The following is a 27,051-nucleotide window of genomic DNA, read 5'->3' on the forward strand; positions in this document are numbered from 1 at the left end:
TTAAAATAAAAAATGCAAAAATGTCTAAACCTGTTTTCGTTTTGTCATTATGGGGTAATGTGTATAGGTTGATGGAAAAAAGTTATTTCATCCTTCTTTGGATAAGTCTGTAACGTAACAATGTGGAAAAAGTCAAGGGGTCTGAATACTTTATGAATGCACTGTATATTTGGAGATAGTTTAGTGTCTAAAATAAAGGGTTAATAAAATAGTTTCCTGATCTTCTTATATCTCTCAGACACTATGGGCTGATAGCAGTAAGGCCAAAATCAATGTTTCATCAAACCAATAATATATATTTTTTAAATTATACCTTAAGTCATTTCCATGCACTTCAATTGTGTCCATGGCCTTTTCTGATTCTGTCGTTTTAATCAACACTAATTGAAGCAACAGGTATGTAGCCTTTACTCTAGAATGGCAGTCTGGAAACAGGAGCACCAAGTGGCACAGCTGCACTAAAACTTCACTTCTGTTCACACTGCCTAGCTTTCCAGTAGTGTTGGTTGCCTAGCAGCTGTGTATAAACTTGTTGTAAAAACCCTGGTTGTCTCAAGGCCTTATCACTGTTGTGTCTAAGATGGGGAGGACAGGAGAACGGGCCAAATTGTCAGTGTCACTGTTATTTTACAGGCTGGCTGTATGCAAACACAATTTCTTCCTATCAGTGTACCTTCCTAAACCAGGCCCAGGCAGAATGCAATTTCAAGTGAAAAGTCTTACTATTATTATACTTCTATTTATTAACTACAGTGGGGAGAACAAGTATTTGATACACTGCCGATTTTGCAGGTTTTCCTACTTACAAAGCATGTAGAGGTCTGTAATTTTTATCATAGGTACACTTCAACTGTGAGAGACGGAATCTAAAACAAAAATCCAGAAAATCACATTGTATGATTTTTAAGTAAATAATTTGCAATTTATTGCATGATATAAGTATTTGATACATCAGAAAAGCAGAACTTAATATTTGGTACAGAAACCTTTGTTTGCAATTACAGAGATCATACGTTTCCTGTAGGTCTTGACCAGGTTTGCACACACTGCAGCAGGGATTTTGGCCCACTCCTCCATACAGACCTTCTCCAGATCCTTCAGGTTTCGGGGCTGTCGCTGGGCAATACGGACTTTCAGCTCACTCCAAAGATTTTCTATTGGGTTCAGGTCTGGAGACTGGCTAGGCCACTCCAGGACCTTGAGATGCTTCTTACGGAGCCACTCCTTAGTTGCCCTGGCTGTGTGTTTCGGGTCGTTGTCATGCTGGAAGACCCAGCCACGACCCATCTTCAATGCTCTTACTGAGGGAAGGAGGTTGTTGACCAAGATCTCGCGATACATGGCCCCATCCATCCTCCCCTCAATACGGTGCAGTCGTCCTGTCCCCTTTGCAGAAAAGCATCCCCAAAGAATGATGTTTCCACCTCCATGCTTCACGGTTGGGATGGTGTTCTTGGGGTTGTACTCATCCTTCTTCTTCCTCCAAACACGGCGAGTGGAGTTTAGACCAAAAAGCTCTATTTCTGTCTCATCAGACCACATGACCTTCTCCCATTCCTCCTCTGGATCATCCAGATGGTCATTGGCAAACTTCAGACGGGCCTGGACATGCGCTGGCTTGAGCAGGGGGACCTTGCGTGCGCTGTAGGAATTTTATCCATGACGCCGTAGTGTGTTACTAATGGTTTTCTTTGAGACTGTGGTCCCAGCTCTCTTCAGGTCATTGACCAGGTCCTGCCGTGTAGTTCTGGGCTGATCCCTCACCTTCCTCATGATCATTGATGCCCCACGAGGTGAGATCTTGCATGGAGCCCCAGACTGAGGGGGATTGATCATCTTGAACTTCTTCCATTTTCTAATAATTGTGCCAACAGTTGTTGCCTTCTCACCAAGCTACTTGCCTATTGTCCTGTATCCCATCCCAGCCTTGTGTAGGTCTACAATTTTATCCCTGATGTCCTTACACAGCTCTCTGGTCTTGGCCATTGTGGAGAGGTTGGAGTCTGTTTTGATTGAGTGTGTGGACAGGTGTCTTTTATACAGGTAACGAGTTCAAACAGGTGCAGTTAATACAGGTAATGAGTGGAGAACAGGAGGGCTTCTTAAAGAAAAACGAACTGGTCTGTGAAAGCCGGAATTCTTACTGGTTGGTAGTTGATCAAATACTTATGTCATGCAATAAAATGCAAATTAATTACTTAAAAATCATACAATGTGATTTTCTGGATTTTTGTTTTAGATTCTGTCTCTCACAGTTGAAGTGTACCTATGATAAAAATTACCGACCTCTACATGCTTTGTAAGTAGGAAAACCTGCAAAATCGGCAGTGTATCAAATACTTGTTCTCCCCACTGTAAATGTCTTCTCTCTCTCTCCCTTCCTTTCTTTGTCTTTTTTCTTCCCCTCCTCTGCAGCCCTTTGTGATTCACGACATGGACTCGTTGTGCCAGGCTGAGAACGGGCTGGTGTGGAAACAGCTGATCAACGGCACGCCCCCCAACAAGGAGATAGGGGTACACGTGTTCTACCGCTGCCAGTGCACCACAGTGGAGACGGTCAGGGAGCTCACTGAGTTCGCCAAGAGCATCCCCGGCTTCGTAGACCTCTTCCTTAACGACCAGGTAAATATAGCAACACTACATTGTCAGTCAATCAATCAAGACCAGGTACAGAACAGCAACACAACATTCCATCAAATCATTAATCAATAGTTTTGTTGTCCAAGTTGGAAAGTCATTGTACAGCCAGGAATTTTATATATAGTAAGCTATAATATAGTTAACCAATAAGGCCGGAGGAGGTGTGGTATATTGGCCATTTATATACTGGGTGGTTCGAGCCCTGAATGCTGATTGACTGAAAGCCGTGGGTATATCAGACCGTATACCACGGGTATGACAAAACATTACTTTTTCCTGCTCTAATTACGTTGGTAACCAGTTTATAATAGCAATAAGGCACCTTGGGCGTTTGTGATAATGGCCAATATACCAAACTAAGGGCTATGTCCAGGCACTCCACGTGCATAAAAACAGCCCTTAGCCAGTGTATATTGGCCATATACCACACCCCCTCATGCCTTATTGCTTAATTATAAACTGGGTCGTTTGTGTCCTGGAGGCTGATTGGCTGAAACAACAGCATTTCAGCCGTGTGTAAGACAATCAGGGTTTCTGTTAGGAAAATGTGGCGCCGGACAACGTGACCGGGAAGAATTTAATTTACTGGCCATTTGAGAAATATTCCAGACCAATATCCATTGGGTGCATATCCCATTAGGGCGTCCACCCACGGTGCTCAGAATGACAGAAGTCACATTTATCTTAATAGGACATGCTACTCATGTAATGAAGCAGCCAATAAAACTTCTTTTTTTTAATTTGTTAAAATGCAATTAGTGGGAAAACACCATTCTAAACAGTGCACCTGATAGCGGTTCCATATGTGACAGATGAATATCTCTGTTAGAAACTTAGAAAGAGGGGTAATCTAAAGATGCAACAACTAGGATGGGTTGCTTATATGACTAAGATTGTGCCTTTGGCCCTGGACAATGAAAGAAAGTTGATATGAAAGCCAATAGAACAGGAGAGAAATGGCATAGCGGTGTGTCCAATAGAGAAGTAAATGGAAATATTTGCTGTCGATATAGAAATAAATAAAATATTTCACCAGAAAGCATGACTAAGCCACAGAGGGATCGAGGATCATTAGCTGTTTGTTTTTTTATATTGCTGTGGATTGTTTCAATTGCTGATGATCTCACATTAGTTGACTTTTAGTTTGTATTATTTTAATTCAGTTGTATGATTAATTGCTTGACAATGATTTTGAGAAATGAAAACATTATAATTGAAATGAAACTGTTCCATGAAAATGTGCATATAAAAATCATAACTGTCACACAAAACGGTAGAAATGGTAGGATAAATTGTAAGCTTACCCAAACTTGAAACTCACGCGCCGCCTATGAAGTCTTTGTAAAATAATTGCCTCCATGTTTCCATGGTCGGATTTTGCCTATAGGCCACTTTGAAGCAAGGTAAGACATGCCTCATAATATGAAATAAAACATTCAGGTTTCAAACAATTTAAGTATGTTTTCAAAATGCATACTGCCTCCAGCTCACATTGTAAAGTGTTGGGTGACGCTATGATAACCTGTTGCCTGCACTTGAATGGTGAATGGGAGGCGCACAATTACCAGTTGAGAACTAAAAATAGTAGCTCTTTTTAATTGTGCACCAAAACTGTTAACACGCAATTGCATTTAGAGCTATGAATGGGCTTATAAAAGCATGTTTTACTCCAGCAGTAACCAGCTGAGGAGCTGCAGAAGAAATCCCGCTCAAAATAGGCTCTATATGCTGTGCACTGATAGTTGTGTTGGATAAATAAGATGCATGATGACTAATGAAAATACACACAGGCCAATTTAAAATAAATCCATGCCTTGTGGCCGTTGTGCCCTTGGGCTGAATATAATAATTATAATTCCCTTCTCCCAGATGCCAATCTCCCTGCTCTGAAGAACCTCACTCGCATTGGCGCTCTCAAATATCTCAATTCTTATTAGCCAATGCCCATCACGTGATAGGATCCTTCTCACAGGCATCGCAGCTCCGAAGTAGGCTAGTGAAGACGGACACATCGGGGATGCAACGGCGCGCGTCCTTCTTATCGAATTCTGAGGGGCATATTGAAGATGTTAGAAGAACTGTCCACATTTACTTTTTGTCAGCCAACAAGATGAGTAACGAACAGCAAAAGCACTACCTATGTCAATCTACTATCCCCCATAGTACAAAAGTTGACCTATTCTATTGGTCAGCTTGTCGTTCTGTGCGAGAAATAAATATTCCAAACAGACTCTGGGACAGTTGTGGGATGATGGAGCCCAAATTAATACAACAACTGTACATTTAAAAAAAGTTTTCAAGCAATGAGGCTGATGCAACAGATCAGAATGTTTAGCTTAAAATGTTGATAAACTATTAGGCTATTTCTTCACATTATAAGCACAGCAATGCACACATGGCAGTAGGCTATAAGCCCAAATGTTCCAAAATGCAATTAGCGGGAAAACACTGTTCTGCAAAGTGCTCCGCAAATGCGAGCGGTTTCATATGACAGAGATGAGAATAGCCTTTAGAAATTTAGAAAGGCAAGATCTAAAGATGCAACAACTAGCATGGGTTGTTAATATGACTAGGATTGCGTCTTTGGCTGCTGGACAACGAAAGAAAGTTGAGAACATGAGATAAATACTGGTTTCAATGGCAAATAAGGAAGTGTATATAAAAGAATCCCCTTAACATTCCTATGGTTGGAACACGGTAAGACATGCCTCATAAAATTACAAAAAAACATCCAGGTTTTAAACAATTACGTTTATGGTTAAAGAGTTTGAAAATGTTGACTGCCTCTGCTCAGATTGTAAGGTGGGTGATGTTGCGGTGCGCAACAGGCACTGGCCTTTCTCTGCTATCTGAACCAACAGTGCCTTGAGTATGACAGAATCAAGCCTTTAGACGTTAATATTAATTATCTTACATTTTATTTGTCAAACATGAAGCTGGAGACTCTTATCTCCCTCACTAACTTTAAGCATCAGTTGTCAGAGCACCTTACCGATCACTGCACCTGTACACAGCCCATCTGAAATTAGCCCACCCAACTACCTCATCCCTATATTGTTATTTATTTTGCTCTTTTGCACCCCAGTATCTCTATTTGCACATAATCTCTTGCACATCTAGCATTCCAGTGTTAATACTAATTGTAATTATTTTGCACTATAGCCTATTTATTGCCTTACCTCCATAACTTGCTACATTTGCACACACTGTATATATATTTTCTGTTGTATTTTTGACTGTTTTTTTTACCCCATATGTAACTCTGTGTTGTTGTTTTTATCGCATTGCTTTGCTTTATCTTGGCCAGGTCGCAGTTGTAAATGAGAACTGAAATAAAATAAAAATATTTTTTAAAAAATAAAACATGACTGGCTTTTAGCCTATATCTATGTAATTAAGTCTCATTGAAGTCTGGCTAAATTTTCTGGCGCCTCCCTCCTGTCAGCATCGATGTGGACATGAGACTGTAGCCAATATGCATAGGCTATATCACCTACACTTTGACATGTAGGCTAGTTATGTATATACATTTATGTACACTTATGTTTTGCTTAACAGAATAGCCAGTGTTTTTTTTGGGGTTTCATATCAATTTAATTGGCTATTTTGGTTAATGGCCTTGGTGCCCTACAGATGGCCTTGGTGCCCTGGCAGATTGGGCACCTCTTGGCCTTGCCCCAAATGGCCTTGCCCCTAAAATCACGACGTTCCGGGTCTGACCCGTTGTATATTGTGTGTGTGTGTGTGTGTATGTATGTATGTGTGTGTGTGTGTATATATGTATGTATATATATATATGTATGTATGTGTGTGTATATATATATATATATATATATATATATATATATATATATATATATATATATATATATATATATATATATATATACACACACACACACACACACACACACACACACACACACACACACACACACACACACACACACACACACACACACACACACACACACACACACACACAGTGAGGGGAAAAAAGTATTTGATCCCCTGCTGATTTTGTATGTTTGCCCACTGACAAAGAAATGATCAGTCTATAATTTTAATGGTAGGTTTATTTGAACAGTGAGAGACAGAATAACAACAAAAAAATCCAGAAAAGCGCATGTCAAAAATGTTATAAATTGATTTGCATTTTAATGAGGGAAATAAGTATTTGACCCCTCTGCAAAACATGACTTAGTACTTGGTGGCAAAACCCTTGTTGGCAATCACAGAGGTCAGACGTTTCTTGTAGTTGGCCACCAGGTTTGCACACATCTCAGGAGGGATTTTGTCCCACTCCTCGTTTGGCAACTCGAACCTTCAGCTCCCTCCACAGATTTTCTATGGGATTAAGGTCTGGAGACTGGCTAGGCCACTCCAGGACCTTAATGTGCTTCTTCTTGAGCCACTCCTTTGTTGCCTTGGCCGTGTGTTTTGGGTCATTGTCATGCTGGAATACCCATCCACGACCCATTTTCAATGCCCTGGCTGAGGGATGGAGGTTCTCACCCAAGATTTGACGGTACATGGCCCCGTCCATCGTCCCTTTGATGCGGTGAAGTTGTCCTGTCCCCTTAGCAGAAAAACACCCCCAAAGCATAATGTTTCCACCTCCATGTTTGACGGTGGGGATGGTGTTCTTGGGGTCATAGGCAGCATTCCTCCTCCTCCAAACACGGCGAGTTGAGTTGATGCCAAAGAGCTCGATTTTGGTCTCATCTGACCACAACACTTTCACCCAGTTCTACTCTGAATCATTCAGATGTTCATTGGCAAACTTCAGACAGGCCTGTACAGTGAGGAGAACAAGTATTTGATACACTGCCGATTTTGCAGGTTTTCCTACTTACAAAGCATGTAGAGGTCTGTAATTTGTATCATGGGTACACTTCAACTGTGAGAGACAGAATCTAAAACAAAAATCCAGAAAATCACATTGTATGATTTTTAAGTAATTAATTTGCATTTTATTGCATGACATAAGTATTTGATCAACTACCAACCAGTAAGAATTCCGGCTTTCACAGACCAGTTCGTTTTTCTTTAAGAAGCCCTCCTGTTCTCCACTCATTACCTGTATTAACTGCACCTGTTTGAACTCGTTACCTGTATAAAAGACACCTGTCCACACACTCAATCAAAACAGACTCCAACCTCTCCACAATGGCCAAGACCAGAGAGCTGTGTAAGGACATCAGGGATAAAATTGTAGACCTGCACAAGGCTGGGATGGGCTACAGGACAATAGGCAAGCAGCTTGGTAAGAAGGCAACAACTGTTGGCGCAATTATTAGAAAATGGAAGAAGTTCAAGATGACGGTCAATCACCCTCGGTCTGGGGCGCCATGCAAGATCTCACCTCGTGGGGCATCAATGATCATGAGGAAGGTGAGGGATCAGCCCAGAACTACACGGCAGGACCTGGTCAATGACCTGAAGAGAGCTGGGACCACAGTCTCAAAGAAAACCATTAGTAACACACTATGCCGTCATGGATTAAAATCCTGCAGCGCACGCAAGGTCCCCCTGCTCAAGCCAGCGCATGTCCAGGCCCGTCTGAAGTTTGCCAATGATCATCTGGATGATCGAGAGGAGGAATGGGAGAAGGTCATGTGGTCTGATGAGACAAAAATAGAGCTTTTTGGTCTAAACTCCACTCGCTGTGTTTGGAGGAAGAAGAAGGATGAGTACAACCCCAAGAACACCATCCCAACCGTGAAGCATGGAGGTGGAAACATCATTCTTTGGGGATGCTTTTCTGCAAAGGGGACAGGACGACTGCACCGTATTGAGGGGAGGATGGATGGGGCCATGTATCGCGAGATCTTGGCCAACAACCTCCTTCCCTCAGTAAGAGCATTGAAGATGGGTCGTGGCTGGGTCTTCCAGCAACGACCCGAAACACACAGCCAGGGCAACTAAGGAGTGGCTCCGTAAGAAGCATCTCAAGGTCCTGGAGTGGCCTAGCCAGTCTCCAGACCTGAACCCAATAGAAAATCTTTGGAGGGAGCTGAAAGTCTGTATTGCCCAGCGTCAGCCCCGAAACCTAAAGGATCTGGAGAAGGTCTGTATGGAGGAGTGGGCCAAAATCCCTGCTGCAGTGTGTGCAAACGTGGTCAAGACCTACAGGAAACATGATCTCTGTAATTGCAAACAAAGGTTTCTGTACCAAATATTAAGTTCTGCTTTTCTGATGTATCAAATACTTATGTCATGCAATAAAATGCAAATTAATTACTTAAAAATCATACAATGTGATTTTCTGGATTTTTTTTTTAGATTCCGTCTCACAGTTGAAGTGTACCTATGATAAAAATTACACACCTCTACATGCTTTGTAAGTAGGAAAACCTGCAAAATCAGCAGTGTATCAAATACTTGTTCTCCCCACTGTATATGTGCTTTCTTGAGCAGGGGGACCTTGCGGGCGCTGCAGGATTTCAGTCCTTCATGGCGTAGTGTGTTACCAATAGTTTTGTTGGTGACTATGGTCCCAGCTGCCTTGAGATCATTGACAAGATCCTCCCGTGTAGTTCTGGGCTGATTCCTCACCATTCTCATGATCATTGCAACTCCACGAGGTGAGATCTTGCATGGAGCCCCAGGCCGAGGGAGATTGACAGTTATTTTGTGTTTCTTCCATTTGTGAATAATCGCACCAACTGTTGTCACCTTCTCACCAAGCTGCTTGGCGATGGTCTTGTAGCCCATTCCAGCCTTGTGTAGGTCTACAATCTTGTCCCTGACATCCTTGGAGAGCTCTTTGGTCTTGGCCATGGTGGAGAGTTTGGAATCTGATTGATTGATTGCTTCTGTGGACAGGTGTCTTTTATACAGGTAACAAACTGAGATTAGGAGTACTCCCTTTTAAGTCTGCTCCTAATCTCAGCTCGTTACCTGTATAAAAGACACCTGGGAGCCAGAAATCTTTCTGATTGAGAGGGTGTCAAATACTTATTTCCCTCATTAAAATGCAAATCAATTTATAACATTTTTGACATGCGTTTTTCTGGATTTTTTTGTTGTTATTCTGTCTCTCACTGTTCATATAAACCTACCATTAAAATTATAGACTGATCATTTCTTTGTCAGTGGGCAAACGTACAAAATCAGCAGGGGAGCAAATACTTTTTTCCCTCACTGTATGTGTGTGTGTGTGTGTGTGTGTGTGTATATATATATATACACACACACACACACACACACAGCTTGAATGCTGTTTCAGCCAATCAGCGTTCAGGACCCAAGCTACCCAGTTTATAATATAACATATAGAACATGTATACAGTGCATTCAGAAAGTATTCAGACCCTTTGACTTTTTCTTCATTTTGTTATGTTACAGCCTTCTAAAATGTTTTTCCCCCCATCAAACAAAGCAAAAACTGAAATGTCACATTTACATAAGTATTCAGACCCTTTGCTGTGAGACTCAATTGTATACATGTTCTAAAAACCTGTTTTCACTTTGTCATTATGGGGTATGGTGTGTAGATGATACATTTTTTATTTAATCCATTTTAGAATAAGGCTGTAATGTAACAAAATGTGGAAAAGGTCAAGGGGTCTGAATACTTTCCGAATGCACTGTACATACTTGACAAAACCAAAGGGTTGAGATATCAGGCGACAATAATCAGGCTGCTGATCCCCCCCCCCCCCCCCCCCACCAGGTGACGCTGCTGAAATACGGCGTGCACGAGGCCATCTTCGCCATGCTGCCCTCGCTCATGAACAAGGACGGGCTGCTGGTGGCCAATGGGAAGGGCTTTGTAACCCGGGAGTTCCTGCGCAGCCTGCGGCGCCCCTTCAGCGAGATCATGGAGCCCAAGTTTGAGTTTGCGGTGAAGTTTAATGCTCTGGAGCTGGACGACAGTGACCTGGCCCTGTTCGTGGCCGCCATCATCCTCTGTGGAGGTATGTGCTGGTTCTATACTGGTACTACCGTGAGAACTCATTACTGTACTACCACAATACACTGGCACTGTCATAATAACCCTAACCCTTCTACTATCATTATAAGCCTAACTAAGGTAACTAAGACAAGCTGAAGTTAGTGCTAAAATACAAGTTTGTTTTCTACCAGTTGACATATACTTACCTCCCTCTCCCCACTCTTTTTCTCTCCCCTCCCCTCCTCTCCCCCCTCCTTTCCCTCTCTCTTCTCCTGTCAGACCGTCCAGGGCTGATAAACATCATGCAGGTGGAGGAGATTCAGGACAGCATCTTGCAGGCCCTGGACCAGCACCTGCTGGCCAACCACGCTGACTCAAAGTACCTTTTCCCCAAGCTGCTCAACAAGATGGCCGACCTGCGCCAGCTGGTCACTGAGAACGGCATGCTGGTCCAGAAGATCAAGAAGACAGAGTCAGAGACCTCGCTGCACCCGCTGCTGCAGGAGATCTACAAGGACATGTACTGACTGGACTGGTTGAGCTTCCTAGTACAGCTGCAGTGTTTACTCACTCCTGGTTCCTGGGACTGGGAGTCACAGGGAGTGCATGATTTTGTTCCAGCCCATCATTAACACACCCTATTCACCTCATCAGCCAATCAACCACCACCTTGATCAGTTGAATCAGGTGTTAGCGTTTATTCTGACGTCTCAATAAAATAATGATGAAAACGCTGGCTGGTGGGAGTTATAACAATGAATATGTAGTTGCACACTCTTGTTCAGATGCAGTTGATTGATTATAAATCACCATCGTTTGGGCAGCAAGCTGCCTTCATCAGGGTCTCTTGACTGTCTCTGTACTGGACAAATGACATGTACTGACCTGGAATGTATCAAGAGACTGATGGGAGACATACAGAGTAACATACACCCTACCACATATTAAACGTGTGTGATTGTTTGGGTGCCCGAAATAGAAGGTGATTTGAGTTGTTTCAAGTGGATGCTGTTGTATAGCAGGTCTTTAACTGTGGTTGGACAGGACTGATGCAGTTGAAGGGCTTGTAGTGTCCTGCTCTGAACGTGGTGAAGGTGCAGTGTCGAGGTATTCGTTTCCAGGAGAATAACAGACAGCTCATCAACCAATGCCACAACAAAACCAAGACTCCTCTTTTCCCTCTAAATTTTACAAGGATGATCAGCGTTGCTATTTTTATACAACAGATTTTTGTAGTCTCTCTCTCCCGATGGGCAGTGTTTTTTACAACGGTCAACCTATTCTTAACCCTGCGGTTCGGGGTCATTACCAGCCATTGTTGTTTGTGTTACAAACTTTCTGAGAGCTCGTGATGCTGATATTCAGAAAAAATGCTGGTTCTGCTTGCCTGTACAAATAAGAGGGTTGTCGGCAACCATAGGTGTCCCCTTTCCGTCCGTCCCTACCATCCCATCCTAAGGCCATAACACTGGGATAAGCTATTACCAAACCCCCCCTTAGCTCTCCTTTCCACATCTGTAAATCTTCAGTATAAATTCACACCCCTCAACCTCCCAATTATCTAATCATAGAACGGTTTTGATTTGATTGATAACTCACAGTCCCGGGTTCGAAGAACCTCCCTTCTATGCTAGTGAACAAAATCCATCGTCACACCCCCAGAGATTGTGTGAAAGTAGGAGCTGTGATTGTATATGCCTTTTATATATGAATCTCCTCCATGGAGGTCCACCCCCAACCCTTCTCCTCCTGTTAGACCAGGAAGCACACAGACAGTCCAGTCAGTCTCACTTTTCAATGGACACATACATTTATAGATTCTTACAACATCCTAACCTCAATACCTTTTATGTTTTCTTTTGTGTACAACTGTTGGGTCTAAAACCATGGGATGATGCTGTGTTGTCATACTGTGAAGGTTAACCTGATCACAGGGTCTGTATAAGATGTTTTGAATGCCTGATTTTACTTATGTTTACTTAATTATGTATAATTGAAGTATGATTTGTATATATTTTTTCAGCCAGGTGGTGTTCGTTAACTGCGCGCAGTCGATAAGCAAAACTCTAACAAATGTTCTCATATTATGAGCTTCCCGCTTTCTTTCTTTTTTTCTCTTCTTATTCTTCCGCCAAGTATGGTGCTATGGATTTGGCCAACTATCGCTCCCTCGAGCAGTCTAACTCCAGACAGGGAATGACTGGTTCATAATACTTAGAGAGAAAAGGATCCTACTCCCTTGGTTCCTTCCTATCTCTTTCACTTCTTCACTGATCTAAAAGGCCTGGTCAAATGAAAGCAATACAGCAAAGGCTTCTGTTGCGCGTCCACCATATAGATTGTACCCATCTAGATCAGTGCTCAATTGAAGGGAGTGATTGAGCATTTTAAGAGTTGAAATACAGGGCAACGGTCAAGAAATTACTTATAGAAATATATTGACTTGATCTATGGCTCTGGACACGCCATCAGAATTCTGATGCTGTTGGAATTCAGAGATGCATGGCAGCAGGGGGACCAATCTAAATTGCCATGAGAGGAAATAGGTTTATCCCCATTCTTTTAGGTCAGCCAATTATGGTAACTGATGAAATACTGCACTTCCTACTGTACATAGCAATTATGTAAATTATATGCAAAACAATGTATGTTTCTGTTTTTATTATTTTCTATGTTGTGACATTAAAATGGCTAAATAAGTTTGTATTCTAGCACAAGAGTAGGGGGAGGACATTATATATGTGACTCCTTGCCTATACAGTAGAGAGGTTGCCAAATTGTTACAGATATCTCTTGAATAAGCGCTTTATTTCCGCTCACAGGGAGTTGACAAAGCACAACTGACTGATCTGATGCTCACCTAACAGCAGAAACAGTTGAGACAATAATAATAAAGTGACAGTGTTGAACCACCTGTTCTGGTTACTGTGTTCTGTATCCACTTAGTCAGTGTACCCTGGGGGGGAGGAGGTCATTTCTCCTCCTGTAATCATCTTTTATTTTCTTCTGTTACCTTCTTCCTTTCTCTCAGTATGAATAAAAGCGTCTGCTAAATGGCATATTATATTATTATTATATTATAATAATTTTATTTTTCTGCTTTTTTTCTGGTGCCCCTAGGTATGTCATTGTCACGGACCACCTGTGGTTAGTTATAACTACACATTTATTGACACATTGTGTTAATAAACTTCTAGGGAAAAAACATGTTACTTTCCAGTTACTGAATAGAAAAAACATGTTACTTTCCAGTTACTGAATAGAAAAAACATGTTACTTTCCAGTTACTGAATATAACAATTTACAATGAAATGTAAATTACTAAATTAGTACTGCTGCACAATCAAAAAGCTACATTGTGTTCATTTTTCTTCAATGGTTGTCTAATGATTTTATTTCTGCATACAATGTATGAGCACAACAGCACAGGTCTGAAATATTCTACAGTCTACCACAGCAATACTGTGCTTTCCCCCCCATTTAACATCTGTATAAACACCTGGTATTAACCATCTGAGGGAAAGTATAGGATTTCTACCTTTGGTATAGCGCTTCCAATAAATGGTTGATTAAAAACATTGGTTAATACTTTTGATGTCTTCTGCTGGCCTCTTACTTGCTCGACTACATGTGATGTTCTCATTTTCAATTATTGGATAAAATCTCATATGTTAAATGTTTGACAATGTTTACATCATAACGTCAAGGAACATCTGAACAAACAATTGGCTCTGGTCAAAAGTAGTGCACTTTATAAGTGCTAGTGTGTGTGTGAGAGCGAGATAAATAAAATCAATTTTCTACAACGGGATGGGTCAGGTCTGTGTGTATCGACTGTCAGGTGTTGGACAGCCTGGCGGGCCCCTGGCTTCTTTCCTGAGACAGCGTTTCCTTTGAGGTGTGTGTGTGAGCCCCGTGAGCGAGGCCATGCATCTGAACAATCACACCCCAGAGACCTCACTGACCCTCCAGCCATTGTTTTTCACAGACAGGCTGGGCTCAGTCCGCGGTATCAAGCCTACATATAGATCAGTTTGATCAAACTTGAACTTGAATGGAGCCCACCGAGGGGGCTCTGGGTGGACCACTACATCCAGCTTCCCTCTCCCTGGGAACCCTAACCTGACATTTGTTTGGAACTCGGACTGTTATAGCCCCCCACTGCATTTGAATGGGAATAGGAATGTGAGACTGTAATAGTTAGTGGATAAGCACTTAGTTTACAGGCATTGTGACAATTATGTTGTGTTCTCATTGATGATAGACATGGCTTATGTGTTAACACAAGTCTCTCATCAATCCACTTGTCGCTGTAGCCTAAGGGCATCCGTCTTACCAGTGTAGCATCCCCTGATCTCTACTTTGTCTTATAAAATCTGTCAAAGTCGCGTCAATTCAAATCTGGTATTAGGAACAAAAGAGGTCAACACGACTTCTAAGATATACTAGTTATTTTAATTAATGCAAAAACCTTCAATGGTAAATATGATGTTTCGTATATACGGGCTCTCTGAGATGCCTCGCAGGACACCCCAGAGAACTAAAAACATTGTTTCAGATGCAATACTCAAATACTCTGACAGAGGGAATTTCCCACTTCTCTGCTGGCCAATTAGAGTAGAGACTTGTGCGTGGTTTAAACTTACTCAGCCAATCCGTTGGTTCAGGGGTTGGTCTCATCTCCTCGGCGCCATTTGTTGCACACTTCAGCCAGGCACAAGTTTATCATAACAACCTATCATAGTGAGAAGAGCCAGCTCCCTTAGACATCATTCCTACGTCCAAGGAAGGCTCACAGATCACAAAGAACCAGTATAGTCTAGCATTTGGAGGCAAATCCTTATCTCCCTTTACCCCCTAAAACAGCTCTTCACATCAATCACAGCCTGCCAGGTGTCACAGCCTACATTAGCCCAGTCAAGAATGCATTCTTTCTAAGTTAGTCATCCCATCAATTTAGGAGAATAATAAATCCCCAATAAATCCAAGGTCCATTTATAAAAGATCACATGGGCAAGGCAGGTCACAGTTCAGCAATAAATATCTCACTGTGCCTCCAATGCCACATCATTCCTAAATCGTTTATTTGTTCTTTTAGGTCTTTGAAAGTCTAAAATACTGCACGGACAAAGACTATGTATATGGCTTATGAATGTTGTTTTCACTTGCTTTAGCAAGCATATTGTTATTCCAAGTGATATACATGTCTAAATCCACATATTCATTTCAGAAAATAGGCTAGACGGCAAAAACTACAAATATGGCCGGACCGGGAATACGTCTATAAACTGCGACGAACCGCCCCTTCTTCCTTCTTTTCAGTGCTCTGTCGCGTTTGAGCAGGACCTTCAATATGAGGTGAGAGAAAATTACATCAAATAAAGTCTAACAAGAAGTGAGAAATGTTATATTGTCGTCAGTGATCCGTTTAAGACTTACTCAAACTCAGCAGTATAACCGTGTTCACTTTGAACCTCATGAGCAATTTGTGGAGTCTAGCTACAGAAGCTAACTACTTCTGCCATAGTGCAACTAGCTTGAATGCTAACACTACGGACAAATCCACATCCATCTAACATGAAATCATAATCCTTTATGTTCCGAACTGAATTAAATAGTGCCGTACATAACTGGAAATGGTTCATGTTGTAATAGTTGTGATTTGTACATTTAACTGGCTTTTATAAGTCTACTCGATAGGCTACCGGTTTGTCGACTACTGGATAGAACTTGCTATGGCGTCAAGTTAGTAAAGCTGAATGTGGGATGTGGGGACGCTAATATTAATTCATCACATGGCAAAAAAATAGTATGTATAATTCTGTACGCTGACTTTGGCATTCTGACTCAATGACATGTGTTTAATTACAGCAAGGTATCCAGGGATATGCTTTATGAGGTGGTCAAGGAGGTCCAGGCGGGATCTCTGGCCAAGCCACGCAAGTAAGACCCTTTCCCTTCTCTAGTGTTCTCTTAGCAAAGTTTGCACATTGGTTTGTCCAATTTGATAAAATACTGAATGTTATTTGTCACAACCCCTAATTTAGTTAAATCTCACATTGATGGTCTTGATTTGTTTGCTTTGTTGTCCTAAAGGTTCACAGAGTCCGTAGAGCTCCAGATCAGCTTGAAGAACTACGATCCCCAGAAGGACAAGCGTTTCTCTGGCACAGTCAGGTTTGGCCCCTTTCCCATATCACCCATCCTTCTGCCTGTCTGCCCCGTCTAGTCCTGAATGTGAACGGGCATGGTTCGGCCCCTTGATCTGGACATTCTAAACTCACTGACTCAAACCCAGTATATTTTATGCACACTCAAGATCCACACTTATCTAGTAATGTACAATCTCTCAAACCACACTCTTGCAGCATATCTCATACACATTCACTAACTCATACAGAAACTCCATTCCAATAGCAGGGCTGTTGTGGGGTGTTCTGGGTAGTCTGACTGAGCCTCGCCCTGGGGGAGGGATCCAGCGGACGGACCCCTACCCTGGGTCTTAAAACATGAGGGGAGGCAGACAGTGGGGTCTTCGTGCCCCCCTCGAGCCGACCATTTTAGGTAATGGTGTTGCTGGTGGAGTCCAGAAGAGAAGCCAGTCTGTGTGGTTCTGGGAAGACTCCAGAGTACTCTTCTCTGGTATGAGTCGTCCATCTGGGTTTGGAACTTGTCCGTTTTGGGGAGTCACTGGATGGCCATGTTGGGAAGGGCGGAAGTGACTATTGTCTAGTCAGGAAGGACATAAGCTAGTGGTGTAACATTGACATTTTAGTCATTTAGCAGATGCTCTTATCCAGAGCGACTTACAATTAGTGAGTGCATACATTTTTCATACTGGATGTTAAGGATTCAGGTTTGGGAAAGGATGGGGTAAAGTTAGGTTTAGCCTTTTACTGCAGTCAGCTAAATCAGGGTCACACAGTGATTCTTGGTAGTCTTAAACAAATCTACTTTGAAACAAAAGTATACACCTCACGTACATATTTGTGGGCATAAAAAGACCTGTACCATGTCCGATATAGTTGAAATGTATTAAATTCCCAACATTACACTTTATATACATCACAGAAGACTGAAATATATTAGCTGTTTGATGTAGAAGAAAATCTTTATTAATGATGAAATTATGAAAAATATTTACATTCCAGCCATGAGGCCAAAGGGCAGTTTTGGTCATTGACTGCAGGAAAGGGCTACGGGTTAGAATGTCTTTAGTTGCGTGTCCATTCTAGCATGGCCATATGGTGAGGCCCCTCCATTATGTGGTTTGAACATTACTGGGGTGACATGGTTGTCAACTGTTCTGAATTGCCCCTGTAGACTGAAGACCACCCCCAGGCCCAAGTTCTCTGTGTGCATCCTGGGAGACCAGCAGCATTGTGACGAGGCCAAGGCTGCAGAGCTGCCACACATGGACATTGAGGCCCTCAAGAAACTCAACAAGAACAAGAAAATGGTCAAGAAACTGGGTGAGTGGCGCTTCAAGTCACTTCCAGATAGTCTCCGTCTTATGATCTGTCTTGCTATTGTTTTTCCGCATTTAAATGAGTCTTAGATGGATCTTGATCGTTCTCTTCTTGGCCCCAACAGCTAAGAAGTACGACGCCTTCCTGGCCTCTGAGTCTCTGATCAAGCAGATCCCTCGTATCCTGGGGCCTGGGCTCAACAAGGCTGGCAAGTTCCCCTCCCTGCTCACCCACAACGAGAACCTCAATGTCAAGGTTGATGAGGTCAAATCCACCATCAAGTTCCAGATGAAGAAGGTGTGTAGTTTTATTCCAGATGTTACATGATTGATGCATGCAGTCTGTAGGATCAATGCGTTTTTTATGTAGCCACCTGTTAATTTACATTTTAGTCATTTAGCAGACACTCTTATCCAGAGTGACTTACAGAAGCAATTAGGGTTAAGTGCCTTGCTGAAGGGCACATCGACAGATCTTTCACCTAGTCGGCTCGGTGATTCGAACCAGTGACCTTTCGGTTACTGGCCCAATGCTCTTAACCGCTAGGCTACCTGCCTTTGTAACATGACCCAATCTCCTCGCCGCTCTATTCCAGGTGCTGTGTCTGGCGGTGGCTGTGGGTCACGTGAAGATGTCAGAGGAGGAGCTGGTCTACAACATCCACTTGGCAGTTAACTTCTTGGTGTCTCTGCTGAAGAAGAACTGGCAGAACGTCCGTGCCCTCTACGTCAAGAGCACCATGGGAAAGCCCCAGCGCCTCTACTAGAGGACCAAACCGCTTTTACTACCAATAAAAGGACACAGGAAAAAAACCATCTCATCGCTTTGTGGTTATTCTTGTTGTCCCAGACTACTTTGTGTACTGCTGGTTATCCTCTCTGCAAGGGATCCAGAGAAATTATTTGATCGTAAAAACTAAATATTTACCAGCCTTTTTTTGGAAGTAGCACAATGTCTAAAGATTGCATCCATTTATAATTAAATGTGATTAAGTTTCTAAATGGGACAAATTAGCTAAATCAAGACAAAGTACAGATTTAGTGTTTACACATACAACAGTCTGTCTGCCCCAGTTTCTACTGAAGCTCATTACTTTAAATGATTGGAGTGGCCATCATGACAAGCTGATGACTGGTTTTAGTTGGAGGGGGATGGCAGTGGCGTACATGGTCAAATCTAATGCAGGCTGGTATTCGTTCTCCCTAAAAGTGGTATTTGGTTTGAAGTCTGCATGGCTGACAATTTCAACTTGTCTGTTCTTGGTAGCCATTCTGCTTCAGATGGGTTTAGTGGGCGCTCAAAACTAACGTTTAGGCTGAGCTGGGGAATGGTCATGTAGAAATGGCCGTTACTACAGAGTCCATGTAGTCAGAATAAAAATGTGTACAACTATTATAATGCATGCACATTCACTTGTATAATGTAAGCATACAGTCCCCTGATGATCCTGCCTGTTGCGTGCCCTGGGTGTCACCTCTCAATAGCAGAGCACAGGAGGCTGCCGTGACGATCCGATTATCTCGTCTTTTCACTACAGCAGGAGACTGGCGAGCATAGAGCTGAGTCACAGGGTAAGAGCTGTCCTATAGAGCTGAGTCACAGGGTAAGAGCTGTCCTATAGAGCTGAGTCACAGGGTAAGAGCTGTCCTATAGAGCTGAGTCACAGGGTAAGAGCTGTCCTATAGAGCTGAGTCACAGGGTAAGAGCTGTCCTATAGAGCTCAGTCACAGGGTAAGAGCTGTCCTATAGAGCTGAGTCACAGGGTAAGAGCTGTCCTATAGAGCTGAGTCACAGGGTAAGAGCTGTCCTATAGAGCTGAGTCACAGGGTAAGAGCTGTCCTATAGAGCTGAGTCACAGGGTAAGAGCTGTCCTATAGAGCTGAGTCACAGGGTAAGAGCTGTCCTTCAATGCTTATATTACCATCCTCCTGCCTCTGACTGCTGTCCAATAGCACACACCACCCTAGGCACTTCACTGAGCTCTAAAAGGATGTATTAGCTATCTATGGTTAAAGCCCCACCAGTCCCTCTGAATGGCTTGGTGGAATTTGCCATAATGTTTATACCTATCCAATCCTTTCAACTCTACTCAAGTAGCTATAGGCATTCAAGTTGATTTGGAGTTGGACGTGTGTAGGGGAGAATGAGTGGGCTTTGACATCACAACCATGAGCGTATTCATTTAAACTGATTCTGTTCAATTGAAGCAAACGGAACAAAATGGAGAGGCACCTACCTGAATTTGTCCAATAAAAACTCTTGTTTTAACTGATTGGACGAATGATTACACGCCTGGGGTAAGCAAAGGAGGACTGTTTGGAAGTTTGTTTCGTCTTTAGCGTTCTAGCTTCAGGTGAAGTTTACTTGTACGAGTGAACAAGAGTTCACTCAAACAAGTGTGAATGTGTGTTTTGGGGTTGTGGGTGGTCCCTAATCTGTCTTTATCACCAGCTCTTGGATGCATTCCCTCTAGAAAAACATGACTCCCCCGTCGGTGTGAAGGAACACAGCTGGTGGGATTTCAAACAGCTGACAGGGGACCTTTAAAATGCCATTATAGGGAAAAGTGAACAAGGAGGAGGGACAGAAGGAGAACAGGGAAGAAGAGAGAGGAAGGAGTGTGTGCAGCATCACTAGACCTGAATGTTACTGTGCTCAGTAGCTCCTGAAAAACAAAACATCCTTGGACACCACGGGCCTCACTACATCGGTAAGAGAATAATGAAGGTGTCCCATCATATTCCAAATGGCTGTGCAACTGTTTTTGGCAGTTTAGTAGATTGCATTGAGATATCTAACACTGTTTCAAAATTAACTTGAGTCCAAGTTTTTAGTTCTCTGTTGGATTATTTTCTGGCCACTTGGGTCTGTGTCTTCTGTGTCTAAGTAACGGAATGTCTATAGGCCTAAATAATGGATGTTTCCCTTCTTTTGTTTAGACTACAAAATGTAGCTCCAAAGTAAATAGAGGGAGAATAAAAGTTGACTTCAGTGTGTAACTATGCTGCTTTCTGGAACTGTTGTAAACTTAGAAGAGAACAGTTAAAGAAGAGCATCAGCTTTTTAGTGAAACTGACTGGTCTATTGTATGAATGCTTTAAAAGGATAAACAAGATTATGCAGGAAGAAGTATATGTCAGAGACATCTTAAGACAGTGTAATAACCTCAGGTCTTACAGTATGTAACTGCTGTACTTTCATGTTATGACGTGAATGTTGTGACTGTCCACTGTTAAAAGTATGGACTACTAACACTACTTTAGAATCATAGAAAATAAGTGTCTCTCTGGAGTTTTTTGGTGATATTGTTAGTTTTAGATGTGTGGGTGTTTCTTAAAGCAAGCCAGCTGTTTATCCTCAGGTTAAACTCATGTAGTTAATGATTGTCCTTTTCCTCTCTTCTGTGTTCAGATACTCCCTACCCCCACTTCTATTTGTTTATAGCTACTGTATCTCTCTCTCTCTGTTCTCCTCCATCATGCTCCTCTGTGTCCCTGTTTCACCCCTGGTACTGTGCTCGGCCACAGCCTCTAGTGAGACTGAGAGCTGCGTATTAGCTTTCTCTACTCACTCTCATTAAGAATTCAGCGTTAAACTTGTGACCTGGGGCAGGGTCAGTGTCAGTATCCCTGTGGACGTGGTGAGAATAGAATTGTGGGCAATCGTTCTCTGTTTTCCCTTCCTTTAACAGGGTGTGTGTGTGCCATCTTTCAATATACTTGTAGAATGTAAGTGTGAATCTTATTTGTGTGTTCTTTCTCTCTCTCTCTCTCTCTCTCTCTCTCTCTCTCTCTCTCTCTCTCTCTCTCTCTCAGCAGTGAGGTCTTCTTTTCTGTAGGGTTGGTAAAAAGTATGAGGGGTGTGGAGAAAGGTAATGGATATAAACAACACTGTACTCACCCTCTGTACCACTCTGCCTAACACTGGGACCATGAATGCACAGGTAAGCAGGAGCATTTCTATCTTAATGAAAACATTCTTAAACCAGGCAAGTCTATTAAGGACTTGTCCTCATCTACAATAACAGCCTGGCCAAGAGGTTGCTAACTGATTTGTGTGTCATCCCTGTTCTTGTTGACTGGTTTGTGTGTCGTCCCTCTCCCAACGCCCTGGTAAGGAGGCCACTCCCTGTGAGTATGCTGGCATACTGGGGGATAGCTCTGACTCTGACGAAGGTAAGGAATCCGTTTGGCTGCATCGTTGCCAGCAACAGGACGTGGCTGTACTTCCATTTCCTGTCCTCTCTCTGTTGTTGTATGCTAGCAAAGCTATGAACACTCTGTCCTCTCTTCTCCTCTCCTCAGAGACCAGTCCAGAGGATCAGCTGGCTTTCTCCTGGAAGAACCTTCCTATACTGGAGAGATTGGGCCTCAGCAGGTCAGTTTATACTGGAGAGATTGGGCCTCAGCAGGTTAGTTTATACTGGAGAGATTGGGCCTCAGCAGATCAGTTTATACTGGAGAGATTGGGCCTCAGCAGATCAGTTTATACTGGAGAGATTGGGCCTCAGCAGGTCAGTTTATACTGGAGAGATTGGGCCTCAGCAGGTCAGTTTATACTGGAGAGATTGGGCCTCAGCAGATCAGTTTATACTGGAGAGATTGGGCCTCAGCAGATCAGTTTATACTGAAGAGATTGGTCCTCAGCAGGTCAGTTTATACTTTAACACTTGAACTTTTTTGATAGTCACAACCTCACCCTTCTCTTACCTCTCCCTCCCCTTTCTTTCCTGTCTCTCTACCTCACCCTTCTCTTTCCTGTCTCTCTACCTCACCCTTCCCTTTCCTGTCTCTCTACCTCACCCTTCTCTTTCCTGTCTCTCTACCTCACCCTTCTCTTTCCTGCCCTCAGTGGTACAGAGATGACTGAAGAGGAAGTTGAGGTGAGAATTCTTTGTGATTTGTACACTTGGACAAAGAGACTAGAGACTACACGCACCCACATGCAGACAAACACCCACACACGCACACCATGCACACCATGCACCCACTGTTCTGTCCCCTATAGAGTGAGTTTACCCAGTTTGCGCTGGCGTTCCGTTGTGACCAGTACACCCTGACCCAGAGACTGCAGGCTGAGGAACACGACAGAACCGTGGCCCAGGAGAACCTCAACCTAGAACTGGAGCGTACCAGAAACACACTGCAGGTGGGGGTGTGTACACATGTGTTTGACCTGGCTGCTTCACTCTTGTACAACAGTTGATGGTCTGATAAATGTATGTTTAAAGTTTAAACCATACCTCTCTCGTCCTCCACACTTCCTTTCTCTTTCTACTTTTCCTCTCCTCCAATCCTCTATTCCCCTCCTCTCTCCTCTCTCTCTCTCTCCTCTCCTCCCCCTCTCCCCCCTCTTCTCACCCAGTATCTGAAAGGTAGGTGTGTAGACGCTGAGCTTTCAGAGATGCTGAGTCGTATCGAGGCCAGTCTGGACACAGTGCTGGACGGCGTGAGTGACATCATCACTGCTGCTGAGATGCTGGGGACCGTGCACCAGGTGAGACTGACGTCATCACGACAGCCACACTGTCTGTCATGTAATCCTAGGCTTGCTCTTTTGGGGTATAAGTCAAGGTTTTGCTTAGTGCTCTGTGAAAAATATATTTGTATAAAAGTGTTATACATGTAATTTGATTGAATGATTGATTGATTAATATCTCTGCTGGGTCAGGAGGCACGCGTGTGTCGTTCTGTGGAGATGATGGGTGTCCACGTGGAGCATCTGAAGCGTCGTCACGCTGTGGAGAGAGCCGAGCTGCTGGAGACCAGAAAGTATTTTCACCGCAGCCGGGGCAGGAGACACAGCGACTCAGGTCTGAGTACTGCCCCTCAATGGATTTTTTGTGGACAAGTGAAAGTAAAATGTTGTTGTTCTTATAGTCAATTTATTCTTAAAAGAACAATACATTGTAAGTAGGCCTATAAGACTGTGTCTGATCCACTATAAGTGACTGATTTTCACAATAGGAGAACAGTATAATCTAACTGTACAGTGTAAAAAAATTGTCCACATATGGAAAAGTTCTGACTGTTGGTTTTTTCTCATTACAGAGGATGGAGAAGTCAGGCACCTGTTTGTCAGGCGAGACTCCCAACAGGTAGCAGACAGTTCACGTCACTGTGCTTTTCATATCCTTCCTTTAAATTTCAAATATCTCAGTTAAATGAATAGAAAATATCAGTGAGGGCAGGCCAGTGGCTTGATATTATTAAAACGTTTTATGTTTCACTTCTCTTATAAAAAAATATTTTATTGTTCTTCTTTCCCCGACTTTCTCAGACCCTCCTTCGGCGAAGAGTCAGCGTCACACTAATCCCAACGGGATCCCAGGTTAGAAACAATAACACTAAGACTTACTCCCATTGTGGTCCTATGACCATAATATGCATAACTCTAATTCTGTGCTGACCTCTCTTTTCTCCCCGCTCTTCAATCTCTTCTTTTCCTCCTCTTTCCCCCCTCTCATTTTCCCTCTCAGCTCAGCGACCTGGAGACCAAGTTCCAAGAGGGTTGCATGGCCAGTGCTGACACTGACAGCCAGGGGCCAGAATGGGGCAGTGTGAACCAAGCCAGCAGGTACAGGAAATGTGCTCTGTCATTAGTGCAGTTAGTGCACTGAGAGTCATCTGCATGGTCAGTTGTCACTAGTTGCTAGATGGCCATGCTAGTCACTAGTCAAAGAGGAAGCGTGCATTGGTTTTCATACGCACATGCACCACAGGCTTAGACGCAAGTGCACGGACTACAGTATAAACCTATGATGGACTTAACTGCTGTAGAGAACATATTGTGTGTGAATAGTGTCTGCTGATCTTGTGGATTATCAATGTGCTATGCCTTCCCCTTGTGTTCATACCATCAGAACTATATTGACCTCTGTAACAGCAGCATTATTTGTTATAGTATTACCTTGTTTAGTTGGAAGTGTAAACATAACTGTTTCCTTCTTTTTAAAGGCCCTCTGAGATGTCCCCCCTGGCCAGCCCGTCCCCCCACCACGCCCCCCTCCTGCTCAGACAGAGCTCCACACAGAGCTCCCAGAGCCTGGAGGAAGAGAGTGAGGTAGCCCCTCACACCAGGTAGGTAGCCCCTCACACCAGGTAGGTAGCCCCTCACACCAGGTAGGTAGCCCCTCACACCAGGTAGGTAGCCCCTCACACCAGGTAGGTAGCCCCTCACACCAGGTAGGTAGCCCCTCAAACCAAGTAGGTAGCCCCTCACACCAGGTAGGTAGCCCCTCACACCAGGTAGGTAGCCCCTAACTCATCCACAGGTTCCCCATTATGACTCATTGACATCTAAACAATGACCCAAGGGTCAGATGTGACTGATGCAGGGCTTCCCTTCCTCTAATACTGTGTGGTTGTGTGTGTGCCCGTGACTGTGTGAATCAGTTCCCTGCAGATGACACGACGTCACAGGCGGGGGTCTGCGATCGTGGCGCGTGAGGCTAGTTCAGAGGAGGCCGAAGCCAAGGGGTCAAGAGCGGGGTCTGGACGCTGGGCGGGGTCATTAGCAGGCACATCCGAGCCCAGTGAGCTCAGTAGCTGTATGGCTGAATCAGTCTGCACCACAGAACCGTGAGTATTAAGATGACTTAACATTATTAAGATGTTATTAAGCTGCTATTAAGTCATTTTAAAATATATTAAGATAACACCATATTATTCATCTGATATAGCAGACAGTTGTCATTATCTGGCCATGCTAGAAAGTATGTACATTGAAGGCAATAGTGACACAGCCAGGGATGCCCTGTAAACAAACATGCAACTGTTGGATAATGATGATGTTGTAGGCCTCTGTTTCCCTCCAGGCCAGTGGTGCTGTCAGTGCAGCGCCCCCTAGCTACCTGGCTGTCTTACTGGACGTGGATGGTGCTGCTCCTCCTGGCTCTCTACTTCGTCCTGCTGCTGGGGTTCCTACTCTGGGGTCTGAAGGTTCCACACCACAGCTCTAGCTTCTGACATCTCACTTCTGCTGCACTGCATCTCAGCTCTACACCACAGAGTTCTGGGATCCACGTTCTGTGTTCTGACATATGACTTAATAATATACACTGCTCAAAAAAATAAAGGGAACACTAAAATAACACATCCTAGATCTGAATGAATGAAATAATCTTATTAAATACTTTTTTCTTTACATAGTTGAATGTGCTGACAACAAAATCACACAAAAATGATCAATGGAAAGCAAATGTATCAACCCATGGAGGTCTGGATTTGGAGTCACACTCAAAATTAAAGTGGAAAACCACACTACAGGCTGATCCAACTTTGATGTAATGTCCTTAAAACAAGTCAAAATGAGGCTCAGTAGTGTGTGTGGCCTCCACGTGCCTGTATGACCTCCCTACAACGCCTGGGCATGCTCCTGATGAGGTGGCGGATGGTCTCCTGAGGGTTCTCCTCCCAGACCTGGACTAAAGCATCCGCCAACTCCTGGACAGTCTGTGGTGCAACGTGGCGTTGGTGGATGGAGCGAGACATGATGTCCCAGATGTGCTCAATTGGATTCAGGTCTGGGGAACGGGCGGGCCAGTCCATAGCATCAATGCCTTCCTCTTGCAGGAACTGCTGACACACTCCAGCCACATGAGGTCTAGCATTGTCTTGCATTAGGAGGAACCCAGGGCCAACCGCACCAGCATATGGTCTCACAAGGGGTCTGAGGATCTCATCTCGGTACCTAATGGCAGTCAGGCTACCTCTGGCGAGCACATGGAGGGCTGTGCGGCCCCCCAAAGAAATGCCACCCCACACCATGACTGACCCACCGTCAAACCGGTCATGCTGGAGGATGTTGCAGGCAGCAGAACGTTCTCCACGGCGTCTCCAGACTCTGTCACATCTGTCACATGTGCTCAGTGTGAACCTGCTTTCATCTGTGAAGAGCACAGGGCGCCAGTGGCGAATTTGCCAATCTTGGTGTTCTCTGGCAAATGCCAAACGTCCTGCACGGTGTTGGGCTGTAAGCACAACCCCCACCTGTGGACGTCGGGCCCTCATACCACCCCATGGAGTCTGTTTCTGACCGTTT

General features: G+C 43.6%; 3 protein-coding genes across 6 annotated transcripts in view; all 3 read left to right on the forward strand.

Moving 5' to 3' along the window:
• The window catches only part of LOC311134248 (peroxisome proliferator-activated receptor delta-like), a 49,053-nt gene extending 34,925 nt beyond the window's left edge, over positions 1-14,128 (forward strand). For all 4 annotated transcript variants that reach the window (XM_084167872.1, XM_084167873.1, XM_084167870.1 and 1 more), the window contains 3 exons: positions 2,416-2,622; positions 10,319-10,562; positions 10,820-14,128. In XM_084167872.1, coding sequence (XP_084023998.1) covers positions 2,416-2,622; positions 10,319-10,562; positions 10,820-11,067 — 699 coding nt within the window. In that variant the 3' untranslated portion in view covers positions 11,068-14,128. The remainder of the gene's footprint in view (positions 1-2,415; positions 2,623-10,318; positions 10,563-10,819) is intronic.
• A 1,709-nt stretch (positions 14,129-15,837) lies between these two features.
• LOC311134313 (large ribosomal subunit protein uL1) lies at positions 15,838-18,824 on the forward strand. The gene is made up of 6 exons (XM_084167953.1): positions 15,838-15,898; positions 16,412-16,483; positions 16,637-16,717; positions 17,864-18,012; positions 18,134-18,306; positions 18,605-18,824. Exons 1-6 carry the CDS (start codon positions 15,894-15,896, stop codon positions 18,773-18,775), a joined length of 651 nt encoding a protein of 216 aa, XP_084024079.1. The 5' UTR covers positions 15,838-15,893; the 3' UTR covers positions 18,776-18,824.
• Positions 18,825-23,336: 4,512 nt separating this feature from the next.
• LOC311133127 (uncharacterized protein) lies at positions 23,337-26,271 on the forward strand. Its single transcript, XM_084166561.1, has 7 exons — positions 23,337-23,505; positions 23,680-23,821; positions 24,060-24,106; positions 24,289-24,339; positions 24,488-24,585; positions 24,966-25,088; positions 25,404-26,271. Exons 1-7 carry the CDS (start codon positions 23,413-23,415, stop codon positions 25,591-25,593), a joined length of 744 nt encoding a protein of 247 aa, XP_084022687.1. The 5' UTR covers positions 23,337-23,412; the 3' UTR covers positions 25,594-26,271.
• The last annotated feature ends 780 nt before the right edge of the window (positions 26,272-27,051 follow it).

The sequence above is a fragment of the Coregonus lavaretus genome (assembly GCF_964263955.1).
Source record: "Coregonus lavaretus genome assembly, chromosome: 8".
Taxonomy (NCBI): domain Eukaryota; kingdom Metazoa; phylum Chordata; class Actinopteri; order Salmoniformes; family Salmonidae; genus Coregonus; species Coregonus lavaretus.